This window comes from Barbatula barbatula, assembly GCF_947034865.1.
Source record: "Barbatula barbatula genome assembly, chromosome: 1".
Lineage (NCBI taxonomy): Eukaryota > Metazoa > Chordata > Actinopteri > Cypriniformes > Nemacheilidae > Barbatula > Barbatula barbatula.
The window spans coordinates 8,202,510-8,228,511 of NC_136766.1; the positions used below are offsets into that span (position 1 = coordinate 8,202,510).

General features: G+C 40.0%; 1 protein-coding gene across 5 annotated transcripts in view; it reads right to left on the bottom strand.

Moving 5' to 3' along the window:
- Nucleotides 1–26,002, bottom strand: part of LOC306891988 (nuclear factor 1 B-type-like) — a gene marked incomplete at its 5' end in the record, with an annotated part of 78,080 nt that overhangs the window by 24,349 nt on the left and 27,729 nt on the right. For all 5 annotated transcript variants that reach the window (XM_079452667.1, XM_079452665.1, XM_079452668.1 and 2 more), the window contains 2 exons: nucleotides 952–1,020; nucleotides 2,260–2,313. In XM_079452667.1, the coding sequence (XP_079308793.1) occupies nucleotides 952–1,020; nucleotides 2,260–2,313 (123 nt within the window). The remainder of the gene's footprint in view (nucleotides 1–951; nucleotides 1,021–2,259; nucleotides 2,314–26,002) is intronic.

Here is a 26,002-nt window from a genome sequence, read left to right on the forward strand (position 1 = left end):
TTGAATTCTATAAGAACGAGATGGAGATATGTCACCAGTTCAACTTCAGGTAATGTGTGAGAAGATTATCCAGTATTGAGTGTGTGAGTTTGTGTGCGCGTGTTTGTGTGTGTGTGTGAAAATGAAATGGCCAGAGGGTCTTAGATAAAGGAAACACAGGTGAACATACTGTTAATCTCTGCTGGCATTAAGCCCAATACCTACTGCCACCACAGGAAAGCAGTATGCAGGTATGACGTTTGTACCAGTATCCACAGTTACATCTAGTGATATAACAGCATGATGCTTTCACTGGTTGGTGGTGTTGTTAAGGTTTGTAATTTTCTAAGAACTCGAAGATCAACACCCACTCTTAAGAGTCGATGTCAGTGTGTTTACGTGTTTGTGTGTATGTGGGACAGAACGTGAGCATTGTGTTACATGTAGGTGTGACGTGTATCAGTTACAGTGTCACTGAGTGCATCATACAACCTAAGGGTAAACATGAGCGTGTGTGTGTGTGTCAGGCCATGACAGACCCTTCGGCAGTGTGTACACATCTTGCCTGAGGGCGTCATTGTCCTCTGCCATCAGAGAAATATTCCTTCTGGAACATCTGTCAACGTCTTTGATGAGGGCAGGCATGTCTACACATAAACTACTGCATGCTTACACTCCAAAGCCACTGCATGCACACACACCAACACACACACACACACACACACACACACACACAAGACCCGCCAGACTGGATTTTCCACACATGTTCTGGGCAAGTCACTCCCTTGCTAAATCAGGAATGCTTCAGCATAAAGCGTGCTGGTTGTTAGCCAGTAGTCTTGTCTTGTACATCATTATATATAAATAATGTATAATAATGATGTCATATTTTATGTGAAAATACTTATGTTTGAAATAGCTATAAATAGCTAGGTGTGTCGGTGTGTTTGTGTATAAACAATAGAGACTTACTTCTGGATACTCTCACCAGCTCTGAAACACTAAAGACCCCTGATTTAATAAAGCTGTCTTCCAAGTAAACTGTGGGAAACAAAAGCATATTCTTTAGATACATATCCTGACAAAACACATACACATGAAGACATTTATGCAAAAAGTATGTTAAATAAAATGATACATATTAGTTTCCACATCAAACTTTGCCAAAATAACCTTTTATCCTCTATTTACTATATATCCAATACCTTGTTAATAGAAATGTGACAACACTAATTGTGATTCGTGCAGACTCATCTAGACTTTTTCTTACAAAAAAGGTTTAATATGGAACACTGCATTTAAAAAAAAAGACCAGCACTCGAGGGATAGCCTCACGTAGCATTCAAGCCCTTCCCACAATGCACCGCAAAGTCAAATAGGAAGTGCAATGATGGCCAGAACTTTTACAGTAGAAGCATTAGTCGTGCCTCTGAGTCGTGATCTAGGAGCTTTTTGTTTACTTGGCAGGGCAAATCGCACAACCTGCTTCTGCGGTAAAGCACTAATTACACTTTCCATTATTTTCATTTCATCCTTTCATTCTTTACACGTTACGTAGCAGTTACAGGACAGGGATAAAGGTGGAAAAACACGAAAAGAAAACACAGGTCAGTCCAGGGGAACAAACAACCTCACTGGAATGACAAATAGATGAGGAATGACAATCTCTCCACAAGGAAAAACAAATTCATGGTGGTAGTGCTAACAAAAAACTGACATAACTGATGATGTCATAAAGTGGCTGGCTTTATATAAATGGCATTTTTGTTTTCCTTATAAAATTCACAGACATGACATGGTTGCCTTTTCAGTTGACTTTAATTTGTGCAGAGCATCGGGTATAATTATTGTCAAAACCAGCATATTGGGATAATATAAGCATCAAATAAGCATGTTTCAGTTTAATTTCCTTAAAAGACGAAAAGTGTGAGGATAGTTTTCTTTGGCAGAGGCAAAAAAGTTTTCACAAGGTTTTTTTGGCACATTTTAACGTTTTAGCTGTAATGCACCTTCTAAATAACCACTTTGATTTTTTTCCTTCCTTTGAAAAAACACTGGGATCATGCTGACTGACATGATGTTATGACAATATATCAAATGATTCTGTATGCTAACTGCTCCATGTCCTTGCGGAATAATCACTTCTCTTGTTCCTACAGACTAGGATGTCATGCAGAAGTTTGTTTTGGATTCACCATAGTATATATCAACGCTATGACTATAGATGTGATTATATGTTAACTGTGTGTTGTGTATGTGCGGTTTTGTGCATATACATACGTGGAGGGTTCTTGCCAGGCTCATTGTTGCTGGGACTTCCTGACTGCTGCGAGTCTGTAAACACAAAAAGGGATCTGGATAAGAACACAAAAGCAAGTACTGTAGATGACAGTAATGCACTTTACTGTAATTTATCTTCCTATGCTATTTCACTTTGTTTATCACTTTGATAAACTTTTTACTAAGTTTTTCACTTTGTTTAGCTCTTGTGCATTATGGCTTGTTGTTTTGTTGTGAGGACATAAGGAAATAAGAAGAAAACCAGTATCAGAATGGCACATGAACACAATTTATAAAACAAACATGGATGTTTTGTTGCAGAGAAAGGTAAAAAAATATATACTATAAAACAGAAGACCATATGCTGAAGACCATAAAGTGAACTGCACATCTTCCAGGGACAGATGGCAGTTATTGTCCAGAAAAGAAAAATACATTTACTCATTCATGACAGAACAGTCCAGATGTGTGCAGAAACATCCATTCAACGACGGGGAACGAGAGGAGGAGGGAGGAAAGATACAGTAGAGAGATGTAAGTAAAGTCAAAGTCAAGGCTAAACGTGCCTCACAAACATTTTTGAGTGAACACTTGCTACACCTCACAGTCCATGAGTAGATGGGAGAGGGGAGGAAAAGATGAAAAAATTAGAAGAATGTCATTGATATGTGTTTCAATGTTCAGGTTGATTAATGATGTTACCTTACAGGACCTTTGGGTAGACATTCCACAGTACTAATGACACACCTGATTATATCTCTTTTCTGAGCCTCCTATAGCTTAAATAAAGAATTGGGGATGTGTATGTTGACTCAACTGCAAAAATACACACGCTGCAATAGGCAGGGTGAACAATACAATGCAGTTGAAAAGTATACATAATACAATTTCATAACCGCAAATGAGAACACTACATTACACAATACACAATGGAAAATGATATATATAGCAGACAAGCCCTGGGTGATATATCAGTCTATGCCATGATAAAGACAAAATACAAGAGAGAAAGGTGGAACATTACTCTTGTCCCGCATAAGCTGTTTCAGAAATGAAAGTTAAAGGGGGAGATAGAGGAAGAAAAATAAATCCCAACCCCCTCAAAAAAAATGACCATTAAAAGAGCTGCAAAAACAGAATGTTCTTGGCTTCGGCTCAACAATGACAAAGAATGGGAGGGAACACCATACATTAAGAAAAGAAAGGTCAGAGAAAATTTAAGATGGAGGGGGATACACAGAGAATAATCTCGAATTTAAGTTTGTCCAGTGCATTCGAGTGAATCTTGAGGTATTTTAGCATCAAGCTACCACAATTCTCTTCCCACCGCAGTAAATAATGTCTTAAGTGGTGTTTAAATCAGGAAAGCCTATTGGACTGTAGGCCGGCAGCTGAGCCTTTGATTGGACAGCAGCAGGTTGGCATTGTGACAGTGCCCGTTCCTATGCCAACTTCCATCCCCCATGATTCACATGCAAGTTAATGTCATCCATCAGTCTGGTTAAAGACATCTTCTACCTCGCCCGATGCCCCATGAGAGAATAAAGAAATGGAGAGAGATAGAGGAATAGTTTGCATTTATAAGTACAATATAGCATTGAAGTCGAGTGATTGAACGCGGTGTGTGCCAGCTGCTCCATTGTTGTGCCCTATTAAAGAGGCCTGATCCAAATAAAAAGCTGACGTTATGAATAACTGTACATCCAAGGATACATTACAGGGTCAATGTTATATCGCAAACTAACCAGCAGTATTTTTGGAATAAACATAGAAAAATTATCGATTGTTTTGGAAGTTTTGCTATAAGAAATTGTCAAATCGTTTTGTTATTTTCACCCTGGTAACACTTGAAAATCCAGTATGACAGGCGAAATATATATATATATATACACATATGTGTGCGGTTGTGAGTTTTGCACATGGTGAAGAACTGGAACAAGCGGCCAATAGTTCACTTTGAAAATAAACATCTATAAGCCACACATTTAAAAAGTTTGGCCATGCAGTACTGTGTGTGTGAGAGAGAGAGAGAGATACAGCACCAAGAAACACTCAGAGCTTCTCCAAGCACAACAACCCTTTGGCACTCGACAGGCCTGCCACTTGTTTAAACAAACAAACTGTCCGAGGACAGAAAGAGGAAGACGGAGGGTAGACAGGGGAATGGGGGGAATCTTTTCAGTGTTCCTATGATAACATGAGCATGAGGAAAGAACAGAAAGCAAGGTATCATGTACTTTTAGTGAATTTATAAAGAAAATGTGAGAATCTTGCAATAATGGCATTTCCGTGTGGTTGCCTATACAAGCAAACAGGTTTATACGTTTTTGCATTAAAGCAACAACAAGCCGTTTTTCGAACTCAAAATAATAATAAATCTAAAATTCTTTTAGTGGTGGGACAACTCTTAACTGGACGAATTTTACTGCTGCTGCTACCTAAACAGCTCTGCTTCGGCTGAAATCACACTGGGAACTTTGGAACGCGGGTAGGTTCACAAGCACCGTCCATTACCTGCTTTACATTTTACAAACAAATACGATCTGCTACTTTTTTATGGTAACACAGGCTTCTTTACCTAACCAGTGGACATAGTTTCAAAACAACATATCTGGGTTACATAAACTTTGTAAACAAATTCACGTATATCGCTGACAACCGGGAAACTTTGCAACAGTATTTACGAGACATGTATCAGACAATTGCACTTATCAACCACATGGGGTAACCATAAACCAAAACGGCTCGTTGCTGCTTTAAAATATCCACAATCCTACATATTTGTAAATGTAATACTGATCTTTGCATTATGATGCTTGCGTCGAAGATAAAGACATTTGATCTACTGTAGGATCATATCTAAATGAAAAGGCGTAAGATGAGCTCATTTCTGGATCCCTGGATCAGCTCTGGAGTGCTAATGTATCGTTGTGCCACCCAATCTGCTGAAACCCATCCACCCAACTGTCACAACTATACCTTGAGCACTTCTTCTACCTACAATGCAACAATGTTATTCTGCATGAAGTCCACCCATCAATACCTGAATCGTGGATCTACGAATCCAAACACCCGAGCAAGCATGCCTGCTCTTGGCTCAGACCCATGTAACCCAATCAGCCTCTTCCCTTTTTTTTTGCTTGGTTTAGAGCTATCACATACTTCAGCAACTTTAATTCACTGAATCTCACCCCCAACTCAGCACACGCAAAAAAAGACCGGCCGCATGCACGCCGTCGACATTTCAGGAGGAGGCGTCTGGCAGCCATTTTAGAAAGCTGCACACATGTACTGTTCTGCTTGCCAAAGAAACCAGGCCCGAGCCAAGTTCCCTCTCTCACTTCTCTTCTCACTCTATCCTGAGCCCTGAGCCAAGGACCCAGAGAAAGCAGAGGGAGGGAGACAGAGAGAAGGCATGGAGATGGAGGTTAAAATATCTCCTAATTATGGGGTGCCCTGGCCGAAATGTTTTGAATGGTGCAGCTGCAATAGCGTAAATATTGTCAGTGGCCGAGTGACATCCGACAATTGAGAGCGTGTTTCTCATGGGCTGGCTCTAGTATGAGACATCGTGACCTCACGGTACGGCAGTGAGATTAAAAACGCACACAGGCGGATCTTCGTTTTTATCTATCCGTCCATCAATCGACCCACACTCAAGCTTTCCTTTTCTATCTAATTATACCTCCATGTCTATCAGCATTATCTCTTCTATCTTTCTCAGTATTTACGTCTTTACATCAATGATTTTAATGCACGTCTTGTCCTCTTCGTTTTAGTTTTTCCAACTCTTCTCTCTCTCTCTTCTCCAACATAGCGACTGTTTAAAGAAACACACGGCTTCTTATCAAAGATAACTGCAACCAAAGCAAAAATATAGTAATGAAAGCTGCTTGCCAGTTCTTGAGACAGAAAACCCCAGATTGGGTTTGTGTGAGCGGGCAGTGGGCATATTTATGGGCATCTCTGTGACTGATGGTCATTTTACAGGTTCCTGTAAATGCATTTAAGTCATTTATTTAATACATTTGTGGGTAGTTCACAAATAATATGTTAATACTAACTATGGTGTGACAGCAATATTTTTTTATAAAAAACTTGGAATCATATATAATTTTACATTTTCATGTATATATATATATATATATATATATATATATATTATATTTTTTTTATAATTTAGGTAACAATATTTTCATAAATAATTGGAAACTAAAACATACATTTAAATAAAATGTACACACATATGCACACAGGGTTTGAAGGCCCAAACACAGTCTAGTTATGCTGTGGTGCTTTAAAGACATTTTTATATCTTCTTCAGCTCTAAAATTGTGAAAATAACTTTTTCAAAAACGGATCGTTCTCTGAAATACAATCCATAACACACACACACACTGGCAGGATATGAACCAAAGCTTGCATACTCATGGACAGACCCCTTATCATTTACAAAAAAATTCAAATAGAACGGTTTCTTCCAAGCCACACACTAAACACTGGCCTCCGTTTCTCGCCCGAGCTCAAGCACTTGATTGCAGACGTGAAGAGGGGAAGCTAAAGTCAGTCACTCTGGGGATGAATGAGAGATGGAGCAGGAAGAGAGAAAGAAAGGGGGTGGGAAAAAGAGACAGAGAATTGAAAAGACGGCGAGAACAATGGCAGAGACAGGACGGCCTGTTTAATAGAAGTGGGTTGTATTGAGCTACGACAAACTAGGGAGAGCAAGAGAGAACAAGAGTGAAACAAAGGAGAAACTGTGTGTGTGTGTTTCAGACTGCCTTCTGTCGGCTCAGAAAAGGTGAAAATAAAAGAAGTGTCTGGAAAAACAAGTCACTCAGGGCACCATACACACACACACACACACACACAACTTCAGGCACACGTCTCAACAATAACACACAGCGACGTTCCGAGTAAATAAAGGCCTGGAGGCATAAAGCGCACACAATGATGGAGACGCACACAGCATCATGCGGAGATCTCTGATATACACATGTTCCCATGTCAGCGCAACACTGAACTCAGGGTGGCTCATCCGTCACATAAAAATGACTGGACCGCTGTGACAGCCCTCTGTTTGTTGTGCGTTTTCAACCTTGGCGACAAAAGAAGTCTATAGAGGGCCTATCAAATCAAACTTGGTCACAACTGCTGTGTCTGTCCTTACAAACTCTAGGTTTTGACAGAAAAGCTTTTGTCACACTGTCTTTCCAAAGGGGCCGTGGAACTTCGTCATAGCGCACATCAATACGTTGACAAATGTCGACCAAACATCTCTGAATTTCCCCCTGACAGCGTATCACTTCTGTTCGCATTGTCGTTTGATTGGCCGAGTGGATGGCTATTTGCATGAGTGTGCGGAGACCCGGGATGCCACCGCCGCACAGATCCGTCCGTAGCTGTGGCAAACGTCCAAGCCTTTTTGTAGCCGTCAGACGTGAGGAAGGGAGGAATGGAGAGACTGAGACTATAGATTCAATTATGCATGCACATTTTCCCATTCATACAGGGTTCTACAGACGGGGGGGTGGGAGAAGGGAGAACCAATGACATTCTGTCGTACGTAGCTCCTGTCGAGAGGAACACTAATGAGGTGACACTCAGTGGTTGGAGCCCAGCCAAAACAGTCCATTAACTCCACACAAGTAGTTAAGAGGCGGAGATATGGGGAGGGGAATGGATTGAGGGGAATGAAGGAGAAGAAAGAGCGAGAGAGAGAGATTGTTATGAATGACACAACAGGAGGCCAATGGCTACGTGAAGCATGTTTGTGAACAGTAGCAGTTGACTGTAGTGAGAAAATGTGTGCGAGGAAACTCATAAAGTTCAGTGCAAAACCCTAAACCATGTGCACCTTATCACAAGTGAGTGCAGGCTCGGAACACAGGTTTGTTTGTGGGAAAGTGTCATCTTACACAGAGCAAGTCCTGGCAAGAATGAACGTTTTACGTGACGTACTGAACACTTCATTTGAGCATCTAATCATCAATAACAATCTAAAGCCATGTTCTCTTAATGTTGTTTCATTGTTTCATGTACAGCAGATCTTCGTTCCCACTCGCTGAAACTGAGAAAACAAAATTAGCTTTGCTTTTGGAACTTCATGCATGCACACTGACATACTTGCAGTGTGAGAAGAAATCCTGTTTAACCGCTTTGCTATGCATCAACTGTCAGGACATGTCGTAATAAGCATACTTTTGTTGCACACGATGTGCAGTTACACTCCTTTAAGCTTTATCTGCACAAACTTAATAATGACACGTTGAAAGATACAAAATCAGACAAGTGAGACAATTATTACTTTGAAGTTATATGCACTGTTCAGTTCGATTTATGCTAGCAGTTGACTTGAGGTGACACATTTGTTTATTGAAGCAAACATAAACCGAAACAGGTTAGTAAGGATCTATGCTAGCATGACTACTCGGATGTTTCTGTGGTTTGTGAAACAAGGAGACGGTAGTTTTAAAAAAATATGTAATAAAGTGGAAAGCAGTCAAGGACACTTCTGGCGAAGGTCGTTGCCAATTCTTCTCACATTTATAAAAACAAGGGCTGCATTCTAATTAGCATATATGAAACATTAGAAGTATGTACTTTGCTAATGATGAACAAGTGCATACTTTTGAGTGTGCAGCAAAATGTTCTTGTTATGCCAGTATCGGGACATATATCAAAACTGGATACATGTTGTTGCACGCTATGTGCATTTATATTTAAACATTTATCAAATTGATCCTTCTTTCATTCATACATTTCAAAACTGCAGTGGAAACTTTGGCCATACACCACAAACATTTTATCACTTCACAGATGCACTGATCCTCATAGGCAACTTGGTCTTGCTATTTCAACATACTAATTCTAACTTGCACACTTAGGATGAATAACTGGGACACAGGGTAAAAAGACCACACAGACCAACATCTTTTATGTAACCGAATTTCCTTGAGCTGCGAAGCATCACAGTGCCAACCTCAGCTGATAGCCAAGCTTCCGTTAGTGGTGACGGCCAATGGGGTGTCAGCTCAAGCATGAGGAGGCGGGGCAATGTGCCAGCACAGTAGAGTAGTAGTACCCAAGTATGGCCTCTCTCCAGATGGGCCAGAGGCGACAGACAGCCACTGTTTAGCACCCATACACACACACACCGACCCACAACCTAATTAGGATGTTGAGGGAATTATTGGATAATATAATGCCACATCTAAGGCGAGATCTTGGCCCGAAACAGCCAAAGGAACAAAGCATGCACGCATTTAGACTGCTCCACTGGCACTCACTTCTGGAACAAGACGGAGGGAAACACCGAGTTTAATGTGTCATTACAAACATGAAAACGGAATCCCAACCATAGCCAGCAGATCTCTAAGCACTTTTATATTGCTATGACACCACAAAATTCAATGTAAAAAGTTTGCCTGAGCTAAAGTAGATGCTGCAATTGCAACAGCATTCTAATAAACTGTCTCCTTCTTAATAAAATGTTGAATTATACATTTCTGCATGCTCAATCTAGTCCCCTGATTGACAGTCAACAGGCTTTATCAAGCATGCAAGCTATTATAAGTTTTGGGATACGACTCAGAAAGCATGTGTCAAGAGTTAGTTCAAGTTGGACCATTAAAAGTGAATCTTTGAAAATAACTAATCCCAACAAGTTCTACATGTCATCTATTATCTAAAGACTTGAATGGCTTTTCAATAATATACCTCATTATAATATCATTGAAATTCCACAGGGCATGAGGCCTGAATCCATCAGCTCCCTGCAGAAGTTGTTCATCTTACAGCACACAGTTCTTGTCCTATACAAATACCAGCTCAGTTACCTCTGTGTCATTAACAAGAACCTGAGAAATGAATGGTGCATGTTCAACAAAGTTCTGAATTAAGCCTCTAGAGACTTTTTGGACATAAGGTCTAAGAACATCCCCAGTTAATACTCTTAGAGACTTACCATGCTTAAAATTACCAAGTTAAGCTACCAATGTACAAGGAACCTTGAAAGAATTAAACCTTTAAACCTGTGACCTTTGCAAAAGATTTCCATCTTTTGATATTTGCCCTATACCATTATGAGTCATTGTTTTATGAGGCAATTATATCAATCATCTTCTGTAAATGCTTGAGATTTTTGTCAAGTTTACCAAACATTGTATGACACATATGAACGTATGATATATGACATTTCCTTCATGGAAATGTAGCATAAGTGTGACATAGCTTGCAGAGGAAGGATGGTGTTCCCCTTACAAAACATTAGCTTTGAAGAGCGTCAGAAAGCCAGTCATTGATGATTAACACCAGCATAATAAAGGCGGCTCTCTCTCATCACTCTGAAGACCGCACACGAGTGCCCCAAGGTCAGCAGACGATCGGCCAAAAACTTGTCCCTCAGCAGCAGCTATCAAACAATCTTAAAGAAGCCCACTAGAATGGAAGACGCAATCCCATAATTCACGTGGCAGGATCCCTCTTCCTTGGCAGATGCTCAGGCAGGCAAATCCTCCATGTGCTTCTTTGGCTTGCCGGGGTGGCCTTGGGCTTCAAAAGTAACATGTGGTTTGGCTCCAGCATTCAGTTTATATGGGCAATGATGAGAAAAGGAATCGCTAAATGAATTTCAGATTCTGTTGTTTTAAAACCATAAACTATTTTACACAAAGCCTGGCATTATGGAACGGGGCCCTGGCTCGAAACAAGGAACACTTCTAATAACAGACCTGTTATGCAAACAGCTTTGTCTTCATCCTGTAACCTGTGAATCACTCTTAAGATAATGCGCCCCTGTAATGCCCCCCTGCCCTACTCATGTACACATCAAGACAGAATTAGTATTCACTCAAATGGGACTTTCAGATGATGTATAAAACATACTCAACCCGTTTAAAGGTTTAGGGGCTTACTGATTCTTTATCTTTTTGCAGATTTTATTTATGAGGTCACTAAGAAACATTCAAACATAGGTCAAAAATCCTGAAAAACGTCTCAGTCTAGTTTATAAAACATTTGTTACTGGTAGTGTGCGCTCAGTGTAACGAATACGAAATAATGTATTAATATGACACAATATCTATGATTTTACAATAATTACTTGAAAATGTTGCACATCAGGTTTTCTCTTTTCTCAGTTAACATGTACAGAGATGAAAGAAAGCTTTATGGACAACTTACAAGGCCATCAAAAAAGTGCAAACAGTGTCACAAATTTTATAATCACACGTTGTCTAAAATAAGAGTTACAGCAGGCATTCCAGCGCAGTGTGGCAACGGCCGCCCTCCCTCGCTTTAGGGGCTGGAATGCAAAAGGCCTTTGTGTGCAGTTCAGTTTTTAGGGCAAGTTGCCAAAACACTAAAATGATATGAAGAACAATTCCCAGCTGTCATGCCACCTAATTCAGAAGAGGCCTGTTAATACCCCTGCACCTACAAAGGTGGTATTTCTTAACAAATCACCCAGCAGACGCATTCTGAAGGACAGAGCATGAAGAGAGGCTGAGGAAGGGTTAAAAGAAAGAAGGGAGGGTGCAAGACAGCGTTGGGAGGCCTGAGATGTTAGTTCACGGTTTTTGTTCACTTGACCTCAAAAGCCAAGTTCACATGTTAATCGCATAAGAGCTCCTTTGTTTGATCCATGTAGCCTCCCCTTCGTAGGAATGAAGTGGCGGACGGAGCTCTTAGTCCCAACACTCAGCTTTTCCAAGAGCCGGCTCAGGAATTTCCCATCCACCATTTTTTCTTCTCCTGTTGTTTTTTTTCCTGCCACTTCCTCCATTTGCTGCAACTGTCTGCTTGACCTAACTGTGAAGGACTTTGCACTTTTCTAACAACCAGACGTGTTACCTTTTCCGTACAACCTCCAAACACCAATTTAGGTTTTCAAGCAATGTCAAGTCAAAGAATGAGCATGTTGTTGTATGTAGGGTAATACACTGCACTTGCTGCATCCAAAGAATAAAATATGCTTGATAACAATGTGAGAGAGAGTTTTCGTTTTGTACAACAAGTTGTCCAGAGGCAGGACTCAAGGAAACAAGCAAGAAAAGGCAAGAAAAGCAAGTGGATGAAACAGCCCTCACTGTGTACGGTGTGACCCGATGTAGTTTTTCATCACCAAGCCCCAACCCGCCCAAAGCACCCTCAAAGACCTCCATCAGTACTACACATTGCCACTGTACGAGACAACACACACATTGTTTCTATTCTGTTGCCACTGCATGTTGGGATATCAAGACTTAAAGGCACACCCTGTCTCTTCACCTCAAGAAGAATGCTTAGGGCCAGAACACTTTTAAGCTCTTTTTACAGGCTAGGTATGCTACCATCACGTGTATTAATTATTATCGCCTGAAGCAATTTTCCACCATCTGAGGAAAAAACCCTTGCTACATTTTTACTGCCCTTTTACCCCCTGCCCTGTATGGTGCAGCTATAAACGCAGAGACGTTTGATCAGCTAGCATTTTATCTCATGAACATCTATCGACTGTTGCTTTGAGGTTGATCATCGCACAAGTAGAAACAATAACATGCTATCAATGACAATGAAAACAAATTATTTTACTCACCATTGGATGTGTTTTGCTAAACGTTCCATGAAATAGTCTGCCTAGTCTGGGGGCACTAATAAATCTAGTAGCAAATCGGGAACGAACACATGTTTTAGACACTCCGCTTCGAGTTCTATAACTTATGACACTCTTCAAATTTACAGTGTGTGGGAAAGCGCTGCCCATTTGTGTCTATCCAATTAGGGCTGCTTCTGTAAACCTAACTAGACTTTAACCAATGTAAGCACCAAAAAAAAACCCCACAATAAATCTTGCTTTAAAACATTACAGGCTAATGCTAAAATGATACTGAAAGGCTTCCATGCAGAGGCCATAAAATGTTATCTGCGCTGGGCCTGGTTGTGCCATTGCATCATGGGAACTGGAGAGGATATCAAAGAGCCACCACTAGATCCGACACAGTAATCCATACTCCTGGCAAACGTTCACATGTACATACAACCCGCATTTCAAAACTGCATCACAGGACTATTTTGTTCTCAATGGGAGAAGTTTTACAACGCTCTCGAGAAGTAATTTAAATGACGCTGCAGACACAAGTGGCAGTCACAGTCCCACGCGGTTGGCAGAGGTGCTGCAACATTTCCCCTCCGTGGCCCGGGACCCCAATCCAAGCCACTCGAATTTGGCACGCCCCACCTGGAACACCCCTAGCCTCCATTTGTAAACATTCACTACAGCAAACCCGGGAGGCCATAGCGTCATATCGCAAAACGTACAGTAAAAAACACATCCACAGCATAGCTAAAGCAGAGCCAGACGGAAAACGGTGGGGGAAGGGTCTTTATTTAAGTTATTCATGCTGAGCGCACAAAGAACAGGGCATGCAAGGTGGTTTTTTATCATTTGAAGGAATTATATAGATCGTATGTCACCATATGGAATTCCTTTTACACATAATGCATTTCCTTCATGGAGACGGTCTGCAAGAGGCCATATAGCATGTCTACAGGGAGCACTTTTTTGGGGTAGAGAAAAAACTTGAGTGACTTTCAGTGCACGTGGGGTGGGGGCCTCTGGAAGGGGCGGTCTCTCCGCGCTGAAGAGAAATATGCCATATGCACTCGTTGAACTGGGGCCTGCGCATGCTTCTCTCAAGGTTATTAGAAAATCCTGCACACTGAGTAGCAAAAACAAACACGGCAGGAACATCAAGAAAACGCTGCTATGGTTTTCTCAAGCACTCGGACTTGCTGGTAGAAAACAAAACATCAGAACAGTTACACAGTTAAACCAAAACTTAAGCTTTGCATAAGAGAAACTCATCTAGTTGTAATGGGTCACTAACCCTGTTACTATAACAGTGATTGTCTCTGTCCCAGATAACAGAGCTGTTGCCTTTGACACAAAGCTTCCTTCCCCTTCAAAGCGGCAAGCCCCGGGGCCGAGCATCCGCTGCCGCACCCCCGGGCCCTCGTCCACACAAAGGTAGGAAACGACAGCCACAGCCGTTCGAATTGTGACCGGCTCTCTAAATCACATCTTGTTTCATGCACCGCATTTATATAAGTTTCACAAGAGGAAACCATAAACACAACAGTGGACTGTAAAGCTATCTGCCCATAACCATTAGAGTGGTCGGGACAAGCAGGCAACTAATTGAGTAACGCCATGGCCTGTTGGAGTGGCATTGAGTTACGGTGTGTTGTAAACAAAACCTGCACATCTACAGACAAAAGTCTTTGAAAAAAGGAAATGGATACTATCAGGTTAAGATAGCAGAATCAAGGTGCAGATAGTCCAACACGAACAGGGTGTGCTTCACCAACTGAAACGAAAAGGGATAGTATATCCAAAAACAGAAATTCATTATTCACTCATATGTGGTTTACTAGATGTTTTAGTGGTTTTATCTCCTTTTGTGTTCTGCAGAAGACAGAAAGGTTTGGAATGACATTTCTGGAGAAATTTTTCTATAGCATTCACATGTTTTGGTACACAGGAAAGTATATGAACTGCTAGGGGACTGCTGTCAGCCTGCTCTCATTAGGGGGTGCTTAACCTGTCAACATTCTTTCCATGGCCTGAATAGAGGTCTACCACGATAGGCAGTAAATAAACAAGCAGGTAAATGAATTGGTTCCTTTACATTAACAGACCATTAGCACCTCGTAAAGAAGCTCTTTTCTGTTTTACTACAGATTAACCCCCTTCTTCATAAAAGCAGATGAAGGAACTCATCTGCCGTGGGTATCTAACAACATGAAAACCTCACAGTACGAATTGGGCTTGAGGACATCATCTTTAGGAATCCCTGTTTTCCAGACCTATAACTCCAGAAGCCTGAAACAAGACCATTCATCATCATCATCATCATCATTGCTACTGCCATTTCACCAGGCTGTAAATTCTTGAACATACAAAGTGAGCAACTCCATGTTCCTGGTAAAGAGATTGACTCATTGGCTCACGTGGTCAGGAGCAGATAGTTGAAAGTAGCCGTACCGCCTCTGTCAAGCGTCTTATCAAAGCCTGTTTAACAGAAACTAGGTCATAAACACGACAACAAAACACAGTGGTGTTCCAAAACTCAGGCGCAACACAGAAGCAATGAGGGTGGATTAGATCACTCTCGAATGTCGACTCAAACCGTTCAATTTCATGAGAGAGTCTTCCTTCAAAGGCAAGCTGGGTGAATGGTAACTCCTTGGATTAGCTTTGAATTTTTATTAGCCGTCGTCTCTGGCTGCTCTTTGACAAACTCGTCTGTGTTATTAAAAGGTCTTGAGTGCCTGCGCTGAGAAAGGAGGGCTGAAACAAAGGCAATAACTAATCTTTTTTATTGGAAGTTATCACTCCATTTGCAAGGCTGACTGATAATGCGCCACTAGCAGATCTTATACAAACCTCCCAACTCTCTAAAGTGGGCAGGCCTAATGACAAACCAGCCAAACTTGATAGAAGTTTTCAACAAGTAAACAATTTGCTATCACCTTATTTAACCTTGGCAGCTGCTCCAAAGCTCAACGGAAGATGTCTGTAGCATTAACCCTTAGCGCACACAAGGTAAAGATCCCCGAGCTGCTGTGCACTCGAATAGCACAATAAAACATGGGCCTGGGTCCCAGGAACGTACCAAAACAGTTAAACTAAAAAAACATAATACGTGATAATCAGATCTCCATAAAAATCTCTGCGGTGTAAATAGAAGGATAATGATTTTGGCAGATAAGTCAAATCCTCAAGAGTATGTACAAGGTACCGAGCAGCTTCCACCCATATATACATGCCAATAAAGTGTTTTCTTAAGCTGATGATATTTGTTCTGCGACATATTAACTGTTTCCTGTCATGCTGAAAAGTGACAGTGTTAGCATACACGCTGTATACTGAGCTGCTTATTTTAGACCTCACTGCTTCCCCTCTACTGGGCCTCTAACCATACGCCTGCTCACGACTTACATACCTTTGTTTTCTTCTCGGTTCGGGCTGCTGCTATTAATTACAACTTACATCTTTCTCATAAGTGGCTCATAGAACTAAATGAGGTCCACATGATTCTAGCCAAGAACCAATTTCTTTATAAATATTGCATATTTATGGGGTATAATAGGTCTGGTTAAGTCCGCTTGTCAGAGACAGTGTTGATTATGAACATTATGAAATAATAGTTATATCTGTGGTTACCCTATGACCACTTTTAGTGCTATATAGCCCAATATTTATAAAGTGTATAGGAAACAAGTGCGTACGAAAAACCTGGGGCCTCATTTAAAATGCGTGCGAATGCATGGATTTGATCGTCAAGTGTGCGTACGGAAAAATCCATGGCAACGTTCATATTTATAAAAATTGATGTGTAAAAGTGCTTAGCGCCACATCAGGGTTAGGATTTTACTTTTGCTTGTCCGAGCGCTGCAGGTTTTTGGAAATATTAGCCATTGTTGCTGCTCGTAAAGGATTTTGATGGTGAGAGATGCTCTTTTATATTACCGTTAAAAGGCAGAGATTTGAAACTGTTCAGCTGCGCACAATTTCAAGATAATTTGCGATTGATAGATTTCACATCCGAAGGAGAGGCGTACACACTTTTTCTTTGCGCATGTCCGTTCTATGAATCACATGTATGCACTTTAAGAAACAATCGTAAAATCAAACTTAGGGCGGTTTCTATGCAAAATTGTATAAATGAAACCCCTGAAACGGATGCGATGAGATGTGTTTTCCCGTTTCTGCATGTGACATTCAGCATAAAGCCTATTATATTTGAAGACCTTGGTTCATAAATGAGTTAACTCAGTTTTGAATATTTTCAAATCACTTTTTTTTTTTTCATTCCAATTAAAATCTATCAAACTGCAGTTGGTTTGTTTTTATTAAGCCTTAATAACTAAAAAAACTTGAATAAAAAAACATAAAACACAATAGAAACATTACGATGTTTGCAAATGTTTGATTTATTTCATTTTGGAACCAAACTCTTCATTTGTAATAACTAAAACCATTTTAACAAATTAATTTTGGTAGAATATTCATTACAAATGATAAAAACATTTTCAGACTTAATTAAATTATTACATAAAATATTCAGCAAATGTGTTTAAGTTGACTGTTCAATTGACTTATCATGTACAAGGTTTTCTTGACCAACTTGATAATAGTTGAGCTGGAACTATGTACAGTCTTGCTTACAAAAAAAGAGAGATAGAGAGACAGTAAGACTTCGGGGAATGCAATCAGTCCTTCTGTTTGGAGCGAAATCATTGTGCCAAGGATAATATTAGGCTAGTATGCTGAGTAATACGGCCATTGGAAGGCTGAAATAAATACTGACTATTTTACACTCAACTAAGTCCACTAAGTGTAACAACCCTGGTCTTTGTCTCAGTAAACCTGGAACCAGGAAATCGTTCCTTCTCAAGGTTCTGCATTGTCTCCATTTGTTTCCTGTAACCCAGCACATCACAGAAAGTATCAAAAACAAAACATTTCCTTATAGTGTGTCACTAAACACAATGTGCTTTTGCAAAAGATGCATTATTCACTCTTCGAATGGCAGCACAATAAGATAGTATGACCAATGGAGAGGTGATGGCTAATGGTAAGCTAACTCTCAAAAAGTGTCGATCAAGTCTGAGTAGGGCCGACTATAATGGAGCACATGAAAGTCCTGTTGCAAGGTTTGGTTTATATTCTGTCTTAGTGGTTTCTACTGTGTGGAGAGAGGATAAGCATCAGCATCGCTTTATCTCTCCAGCAGCACTCTGTAAAAGATATAAACATTTGTGTAATCACGTCTTAGAGGCCTCCACTGGAAAATGGATGGACGCATGCCATCAGGACACGGGGTCACCACGTCCAAGTCAATGAAGAATCGACGCTTGAAATAACTAGATGAATATTATGAAAGGGTTATTGAATTATATAGATATATTTTTTACAATGTTTCTAGTTTAAGTGTCTAGTGATTCATGGTTTCTGTATATTTGGTATAAAAACATACAGAGTAATTAGATTTTAAATTATTTTAAATATTAAAAGCAGAATCTCTTCATACTTTATTGAAAAAATAAATATATATAAAGAAAATGTGGATAGTTTCCATTTTGCCAGCTGTGTGCAAATGCATTTCCATTTAATTTAACAAAGTTTTTCTTTTAGTTTCCATTATTGTGATCACATATTAAACTCATAAAACAGTCCAATTACATGAAGCAGGTTCACCTTGACCTCTTTTCTCTTTAACATCCTTATCAGAGTTCTGGCAATGATCTCAACAACGCCCTCAGAGACAAACCACAAACTCATCAACCACCCCCCAATGCCCACAAACAAGCAACTCTTCATTTCTTGTCCCGTCCAAAACAACCTCAGTTTTAATATGGAGGCTATTTCAAACTGATTAAGCATTGCAGAGCACAAACAATGCTTTCCCTGAAACTCTGGGCCTCTTTCAGGGGACGGGGGGAATGAAAGAGCTCTCTGTTATACCTGGCAGATGACAGACGTCTGCATGCGAGATATGTCTACTCATTCAAGCGCAGCACCCAGCACAACTCTCATGCAATGCTTATCACAGAGCAACCGCTCGTGTAACTTTCAAGCGCACCAGCATGGCAGCGAGTCACGCATGTGTGCTAATTTCTAAAAACAAAAGACAGGGGATTGGGACCAATATTTCAGAAAAATATTTTTTCAGTAGATGAAAAACTGTGGTCCTGCGAAGAAACCTCAGATTATGTCATGGACATGTCGTGTAACATATCCCTTTCTGCCAGTGTAAACACACAACCATCTAGCAATGGTGTCTGTGTATGCTGACTAACTTAAGACAGCAACGGTGCCTCAAATGGGGCTAAACAAGTCACCCTGTTTCGTTCAGCTCATTAACCCAACAGCGCAAACGCGGCCAAGAATCGCATCATGCACACTGTACTCAATGTAATGCAATAACTTGAACTAATAAGTTCAGTGCGTGCTTTTCTTGCTAGGTTTTACAGATGATAAGACGCAATGCAGGAACAATAAAATAAGAGTGAGCTACAGTAAAAGCAAAGATTTGAGTTATTGCAACAATGGGTGGCCACACAGAGCAAAAAATGCCTCGTTATTGTGTCTGTAATTTTTAAAGTGTAATGTTGGCGGTACCTTGTGTTCCGAAAATCCTACCACTTTATCTGACGTGAGTCATGAACTTCAATCAACAAAATTACCAAATAATTACCAAAAATTACCTGCAATAATTTGTACACTCCTTCTTAGTATAATTCTAGTATAATTCCCTCACCACTGCAGTATAAACAGAACAAGCAGATATCTGTTGTCTGGTCCCGCAGGGTTCTAATAAAAGACGAGTGAAAAGAAAGAGTTAAACTGAGAGTCTGTGAAGCTTGACAGTCTGTATACAGTCCAGCTTATAGCTATTCGGCAGGTGACTCTCAACCCTACAGCCTGGTATGCAAGCTCATTTCCTCATTACAAGTACATGCAAGTGAAAAGCTTTCAGAGAAAAGGTTGAGCGGGATGGCGGGAGAGCAATATTTGGTTAAGGGCGCTATACATGAGCTTAGCTGTCACTGCTTTGAAGGAACATAAATGCACCAGGCCCTCTGGACACACATCCTGGCAAAGTCAATGGGATTTAACTGTTAAAAACAAACACAAGTTATCCAATGGCTTCCTCATAGTCAAATATAGGTGTGTGCTTTGTGTTATTGCTCATCGAAAGGCCTGTGAACTACAACTCTTCCTGAAGCAAAGAGACTGAATCACGACTGGTTAAATGATGTCTCTTCAAGTGCTTTTGAGTACCACAGATCAGATATGAGTACACAACCTACTTTCATTTACACTATGGGCACAACATCAAATTCTGTATCAAAGTGTTTTTCTTTATCCACATCTCTGCTTTCAATTTGAAGTCTGGAGAGCCATAATGGCCGGCGTGTTTTGCGGTTGACTGACGCATATGGTGTGTGGTAGCACTCGGGTGAGAGGAGGAGGTTGTGGGATTTATTTTTGCAGTTACAACAATAGCGCTGGTTCATATTAGTGCCTGATATGAGTGGAACGGCCGCAGCCACCAGAACATGAGACAAGTCCCCCGCAGAAGGATTCACATGTTTCACATCATGTAGCGGGAATGGCGATCTAGTAAATAACAGCTTTAACATTACGTTCTTCTCTATTATGAACTACTTGTCTATTTTTTTCTTTAAACCAGCTAAAACATAACCTGAAGTTCATTTTTCAACCAAACCCACACCTTTCTAAAAGCATCTTTATATAAAGGGTTGTTTCCAAACTGAAAAGCTCCGTTTAAAAATTTCTTCAAAAAACATAGCTGTTTTATAATGTTTCAGTTATTATGGCTTAAATCAAGACAAACCAACTGCAGTTTGATTGATATTCATTGGAATGTACAAAAAAGAAGAGATTTTCTAATTTTGGAAATAAACTCTTCATATGTTCCCTAGACCATGTGCCTTTTTTACCCGCTTGTAGTTTTAAGGTCGCTTATGTTCGTTTTCTTTCTTATCAATGTCTCTCCTAAAATAATCTCTCCTCACAAAGCTCTCCATTTTGTGTTTCTTTCTGGAGATACTGTTACAAGCAGCCCAGACACAACTCACATGGCCCTAGGGGGGGATTGGGGGGTGGTGACTTGTGGGAGAGCACAGGGCCGATTAGCGCACTTCCGCCCTACTCAGTATGCGCACTTTGTGCCGTACCGCCGGAAGAGTGGGGCGAGCAAATGGCCGGTGAGAGGAGATGATGTCACCTGGTGGGAATGCAGATGGCCAGGCCAGTGGAACATGGAGTCGCATAGGGTGGACACAAGCTAATGTGTGACTCATAAAGTTTTATTAATATCCCGGGTCGTCTGTGTTTTTAATACTTCAAATATGGAAATTTTCTTTACTTTCATAACAAGTTGCTGCATAACCTGACCAGCATGGTCTTTTACGCTGGTTTACGATGGTAAAGGCTGGTCTACTTGACTATGAAGCCAGAATTTGGTCCTTTTCCATGCAGGTTGACCAAATATTTTGGCTATGGCGGTCCAATACTGATCATCTGAAAACTCATGTCTAAGCAGTTTTTAGAAGGATTAGTTCAAGTTATCCTTGCACGACCAAGAAAGTCTTGATGATAAAGCTAGAAGCCAAGAGGCCTTGTGAAATGCAATACCTTTATAATAATATTTATTATCCTTAATCTTTAAAATCTTTTCTATTCAATGTGGTCCCCCTGTGACTCTTATCTTTGCCTGCTTAAACACTACAAAGGAAAACCCATAAGCGTGCAATAAATGACTATTCCTTCTGTATTCTGCACATGTTTTGAGAAGTTTAGCAAAATAATTACTTATTATAATAGAAATGACTGAAAGCATTCAGATTTCTTCCTGCAAACGCACATGTAAATTCACAGTAGATGGTTATCACTTATCGCGAACGCAATTGTGTTATGATCTTATCTGCTCTCTGTGTGTTGTTTGTCACCGTTAACATGGAGGTCTGGAGTATAGAGTGAAGGTTCGGAGTTCCCCTGAACTGATAGTCTAGTAAAATGAAACGGCCGTGAATGTGTGTGTGCATGTGTGTGTGTGTGTGTGTGTGTGTGTGTGACGTTGCAGATGGGTTTTGCCAAAGAGGATTTAACATTAGTTGCCACACACACATACCTTCTTAGGTGACCACTGACCCGAGGGTCATTCGATGTGTCTCTTATTTTGTATTTCTTGGAAAAAGGGAATAAGGAATTTTCTCATATGAAGGAAAGTCAGGCACGAGAGACCCCCACACAGCGAGCTGGTATGGATGAGAGCGAGTGAGAGAAGGAGGGCTGACAGGATTTTTTCCTCAGAGGAATGGTGTGATGGGCCCAGTGTTTACACAGGTGTTTTACGAGCTTGGCAGGTTGAGCCTCACGTTCCGCAGCATCTCACTATAAATACAGCACCACACAGACACATACTACATATCCAGACCACGAGATGCACGAAACAACTCAATGTTTAGCTATTAAAACATGTTGACTCTCAACTAGCAGATCGACAACATCTGTAAAACTAAATAAACATTTGTCAGATAGACCAAAATGGTAATTGGTATTGGTTGTATGACAACACAGTTTATGCTGTTGCTGAGGATGTAACAACAGCTACATAGGAAGATGTTACTTTTTTATACTCATAGCTCATTGTATAACTCAATATAGATGTTTTATGTAATGTTTTATGCTAATGTATATGTATGTTGCATGTATGTGCGCAGTGCTTGGGTTCGGACCAGTACCCCCCTTGACGGAGGGCTATCCTGGCAGCTTGCGATCAGGGTTGGCAGGGGGCAGGTGGAGGGTGTGAGTGTGAATCATCCAATCAGCTACCTCAATTTAGTTTATTTATATTTTATTGCATATTATCTGTGTTAGATTCAATTAAAATTACTCAACAGGTATAAATTCATTGCGGAGGTCTACAGGAAGTTAAGTTTGGGCCACTAATGTTTGTTTATGTTATTGCAGCTGAAATCGTCTATAGAAAGTGATTCACAAAGATATCATATTTAGCAGTTTGTTCAAATGTTTGTACCCTCTTACTTTTAAACATGTCTTATTTCTGGCCATTTGGGGATGTAAAATGTTCATAATGTTTATCATAAAATACTTCGTAACATCCTCTCTTTACTTCGGGCTGCTAGTGCGGAGGACACCTGGAATCTAAATCTATTCTATTTTTACAAAACATCCAAATATTTACGTCTCCACTGTCATATAAAAAACAAATGCTCAATGTGTAGCTCAAATTTCCATAAAAGCAACCATCCCAAAAGGGGCATATGGATTAACTAGCTAAAAAAAAGACAGGAACCTGTCTACTAGATATAAGCATTATTTCCATATCATATAGAGTTATAAAGATTTTTCCTTTTTATGTTCCCGACATTTTGCAGACACCGCTCAACTCACAGTCACTGGAATACAGCCATGGCTCCGCCTACTGTATGAATATTCTTAGTGAGAGAACCTCAAGGCAAAAACCTTGCAGTGAGCACGTTCATGACCGTCCGCCATCAAGTCAAAACTACAGCTGTGAGTAAACTTGCCAATGTAATTGTTCCAAGCTCTTTGCTTTGACAAAGATTACAGGCAAATACAGAGTGTATGCCAAACACAACACATTCACACTCTTATACTATAGCTGCATGTGTAGGCAGGCTATATGGAACGAATAGTTCAAAACTTCTAACAGTGAAGGGAATAAACTTGTCACAGTTTCCTTACAAGAAACTTAAACGCTAAAAAAACATACCAAATATTACCCATGTAATAGAGGGCTAAGTGTGTGGGTGGTGAGTTTGGTTGGTTGGGTTTTCAAAAGTAAATGAAAGGAATTTAGGTCACTACTAAGATGTAAAAAAAAAAGCAATAGCTCAGTGTAAAAACCAGTAGATGTATGTGTCCTGTACATATACAAATAAGCACAGGCTCAACACACACAGTCGTAACGCTGATCCCACACCCTACGGTTAATACACCTAGGCTAGAATAGCTCTTACAATCTGTATCACAAATGTAAACTGTTTCAACACATATATACTAAAAAACAATAGTGTGAGGCATTTAAAACTAAACCATTGCTAAATAATAGTTATACAGCGTTCCAGTGAAGTTTAAAATACATAATATGATGAGAACATTGACACAAATATTGCTGAATAGCTTCCTTAGAGGTCATCTGTTATCTGAGCTTACATGTCAGAAAGTTTATTTTCTAGATAACATAAGGATTGTCCTTAAAGGGAAAGTTTAAATTAACAAATTAATTAACTCCATTATTAAAGTTTGTCTTCATTTACTCACCCTCAGGTTGTTCCAAATCTGTACACATTTCTTTGTTCTGATGAACACAGAGCAATATATGTGAAACAATGCTTGTAACCAAACATTTCTTGGCCACCGTTGACTAACATTGTGGGAAAAGTGCTTTATGAATTTCTTTGTTTTGTTCATCACAAAAGAAGACATTTTGAAGAATGTAGGAAAGCAAACAGTTCTGGAGCACTATTACCAACAATTGCAATTGTTCCTACTATACCCCATAGCCAATAACTGTTCGGTTACAAGCTATCTTCCAAATATCTTTCTCTGTGTTGTTATTTGTATTTTTAGTGAACTGTCCCTTTAACCCAGAGAAGTCACACAGGTTTGGAACAACATGAGAGTAAATGAAGACAAAACTTTAATATTGGAGTTAATTAACCCCTTAAATAAATGTGCTTAATAAAACAAAAGTGTCAAATAAAATTTGTGTTTTTAATATTTTTATTCTTATTACGAGGGAAGTTTAATAGAAGAAACGAGGCACCCGAGACTGTATCATATTGTCGAAAAAAATCCTTTAGTTGTGACAAATATCAACAATTTTGCCTAAAACCTTTTGCCTCCCTCCCTTGCTTTATCTCTCGGTAACGCCATGTGGAGTCATTTAAACACACAGCTGGATAACAGTCTTGCATTTGAGATAGAACGTTATCTTCTCTTTTTTTAGCCTCTCTGTTTTACTTTTTCTCCTCACACTCTTTTGTTACTCACGCACACCTATGTGTTCCAGCAGACACACAGACATGTGCCTGACACTAGAGTGGTTTCACATACACTCAGACATACACACACGCACACAGACTGTAAACACTCTTTATGTAGAAGTGAGGCCCTATGCAAACACGGCAAGCTTCTATTGAGCACTCGGCTAAGAGGGCTGCACAACAATGGCAGGCCAGAACATCCATCCGCAGATGTGTGTGTGCGAGTTTCTTGCAGACGGTGTGAGTAAAATCCAATTATCAAGGCCATGGCATTAACATTTCTGCAGTCTGGCAGGTGATAGCAGAGTCTTTTCAGTCTGTAGGGCCGCCACACCCTGACAAAGGCCGTCGATGAAGACGTATAGACATGGAGCGGAGGTCCCGCCGGGGTGTGCTCACAAACACAAGGCCATTCTTAAGGAATTCATGGCTTTTGTTGTTGGGGTATAACAGGCTGTCTGTGTCATTTGACTACATGGAGGCTCGGGGTGAAAGTTGTAGTTTCTCAGTGAAGACTAGACGGAGAGGGATTTTAGCACAAGCGAGTCAAATTCCATTACAAAAATAAGCTATAGCCATTCGTAGGGAAAAATTACCAATGAGGTCTTTGATATCTCAACTGTTTCTCACAGGTGGAAATAAAACGAGGAGTGAGATTCGCTTCAGATTATTTGATTACTATTAAAAACACCATAGAAATCTCACTTCTTCTTAAAAGAGTGCAGAAAAGAATGCAGAAATGTTTGTCAACGTCTGCAATGCAAAGTCAGTGAAAGCCACAGCTGGCCCAAAGCTCAATTCTGATCTGTTTTTGTTATAAATATAACTTATTTATATTCATTCATATTCATTTATATTTTTATTTAATATTCATTTATATTTCATTGTTTATTAATTGTATAACATTACATTTAAACTACTCAACAGTTTTTTATTCTTTGCGGAGGTCTACCAGAAGTTAAGGTGGGGCCACATAACATTCGTATGTTGTTGTTGCTGAAACGTCTGCATTACACTACTTTCCAAACAAATTCTAAATGTTCTGGGAAAACTTGTTCTTTGAGAAATACCTTTTGAATTTGATTTATTAAGTGTCAGATGTCATTTTAAAAGCAACAAGCAACATTTTCAC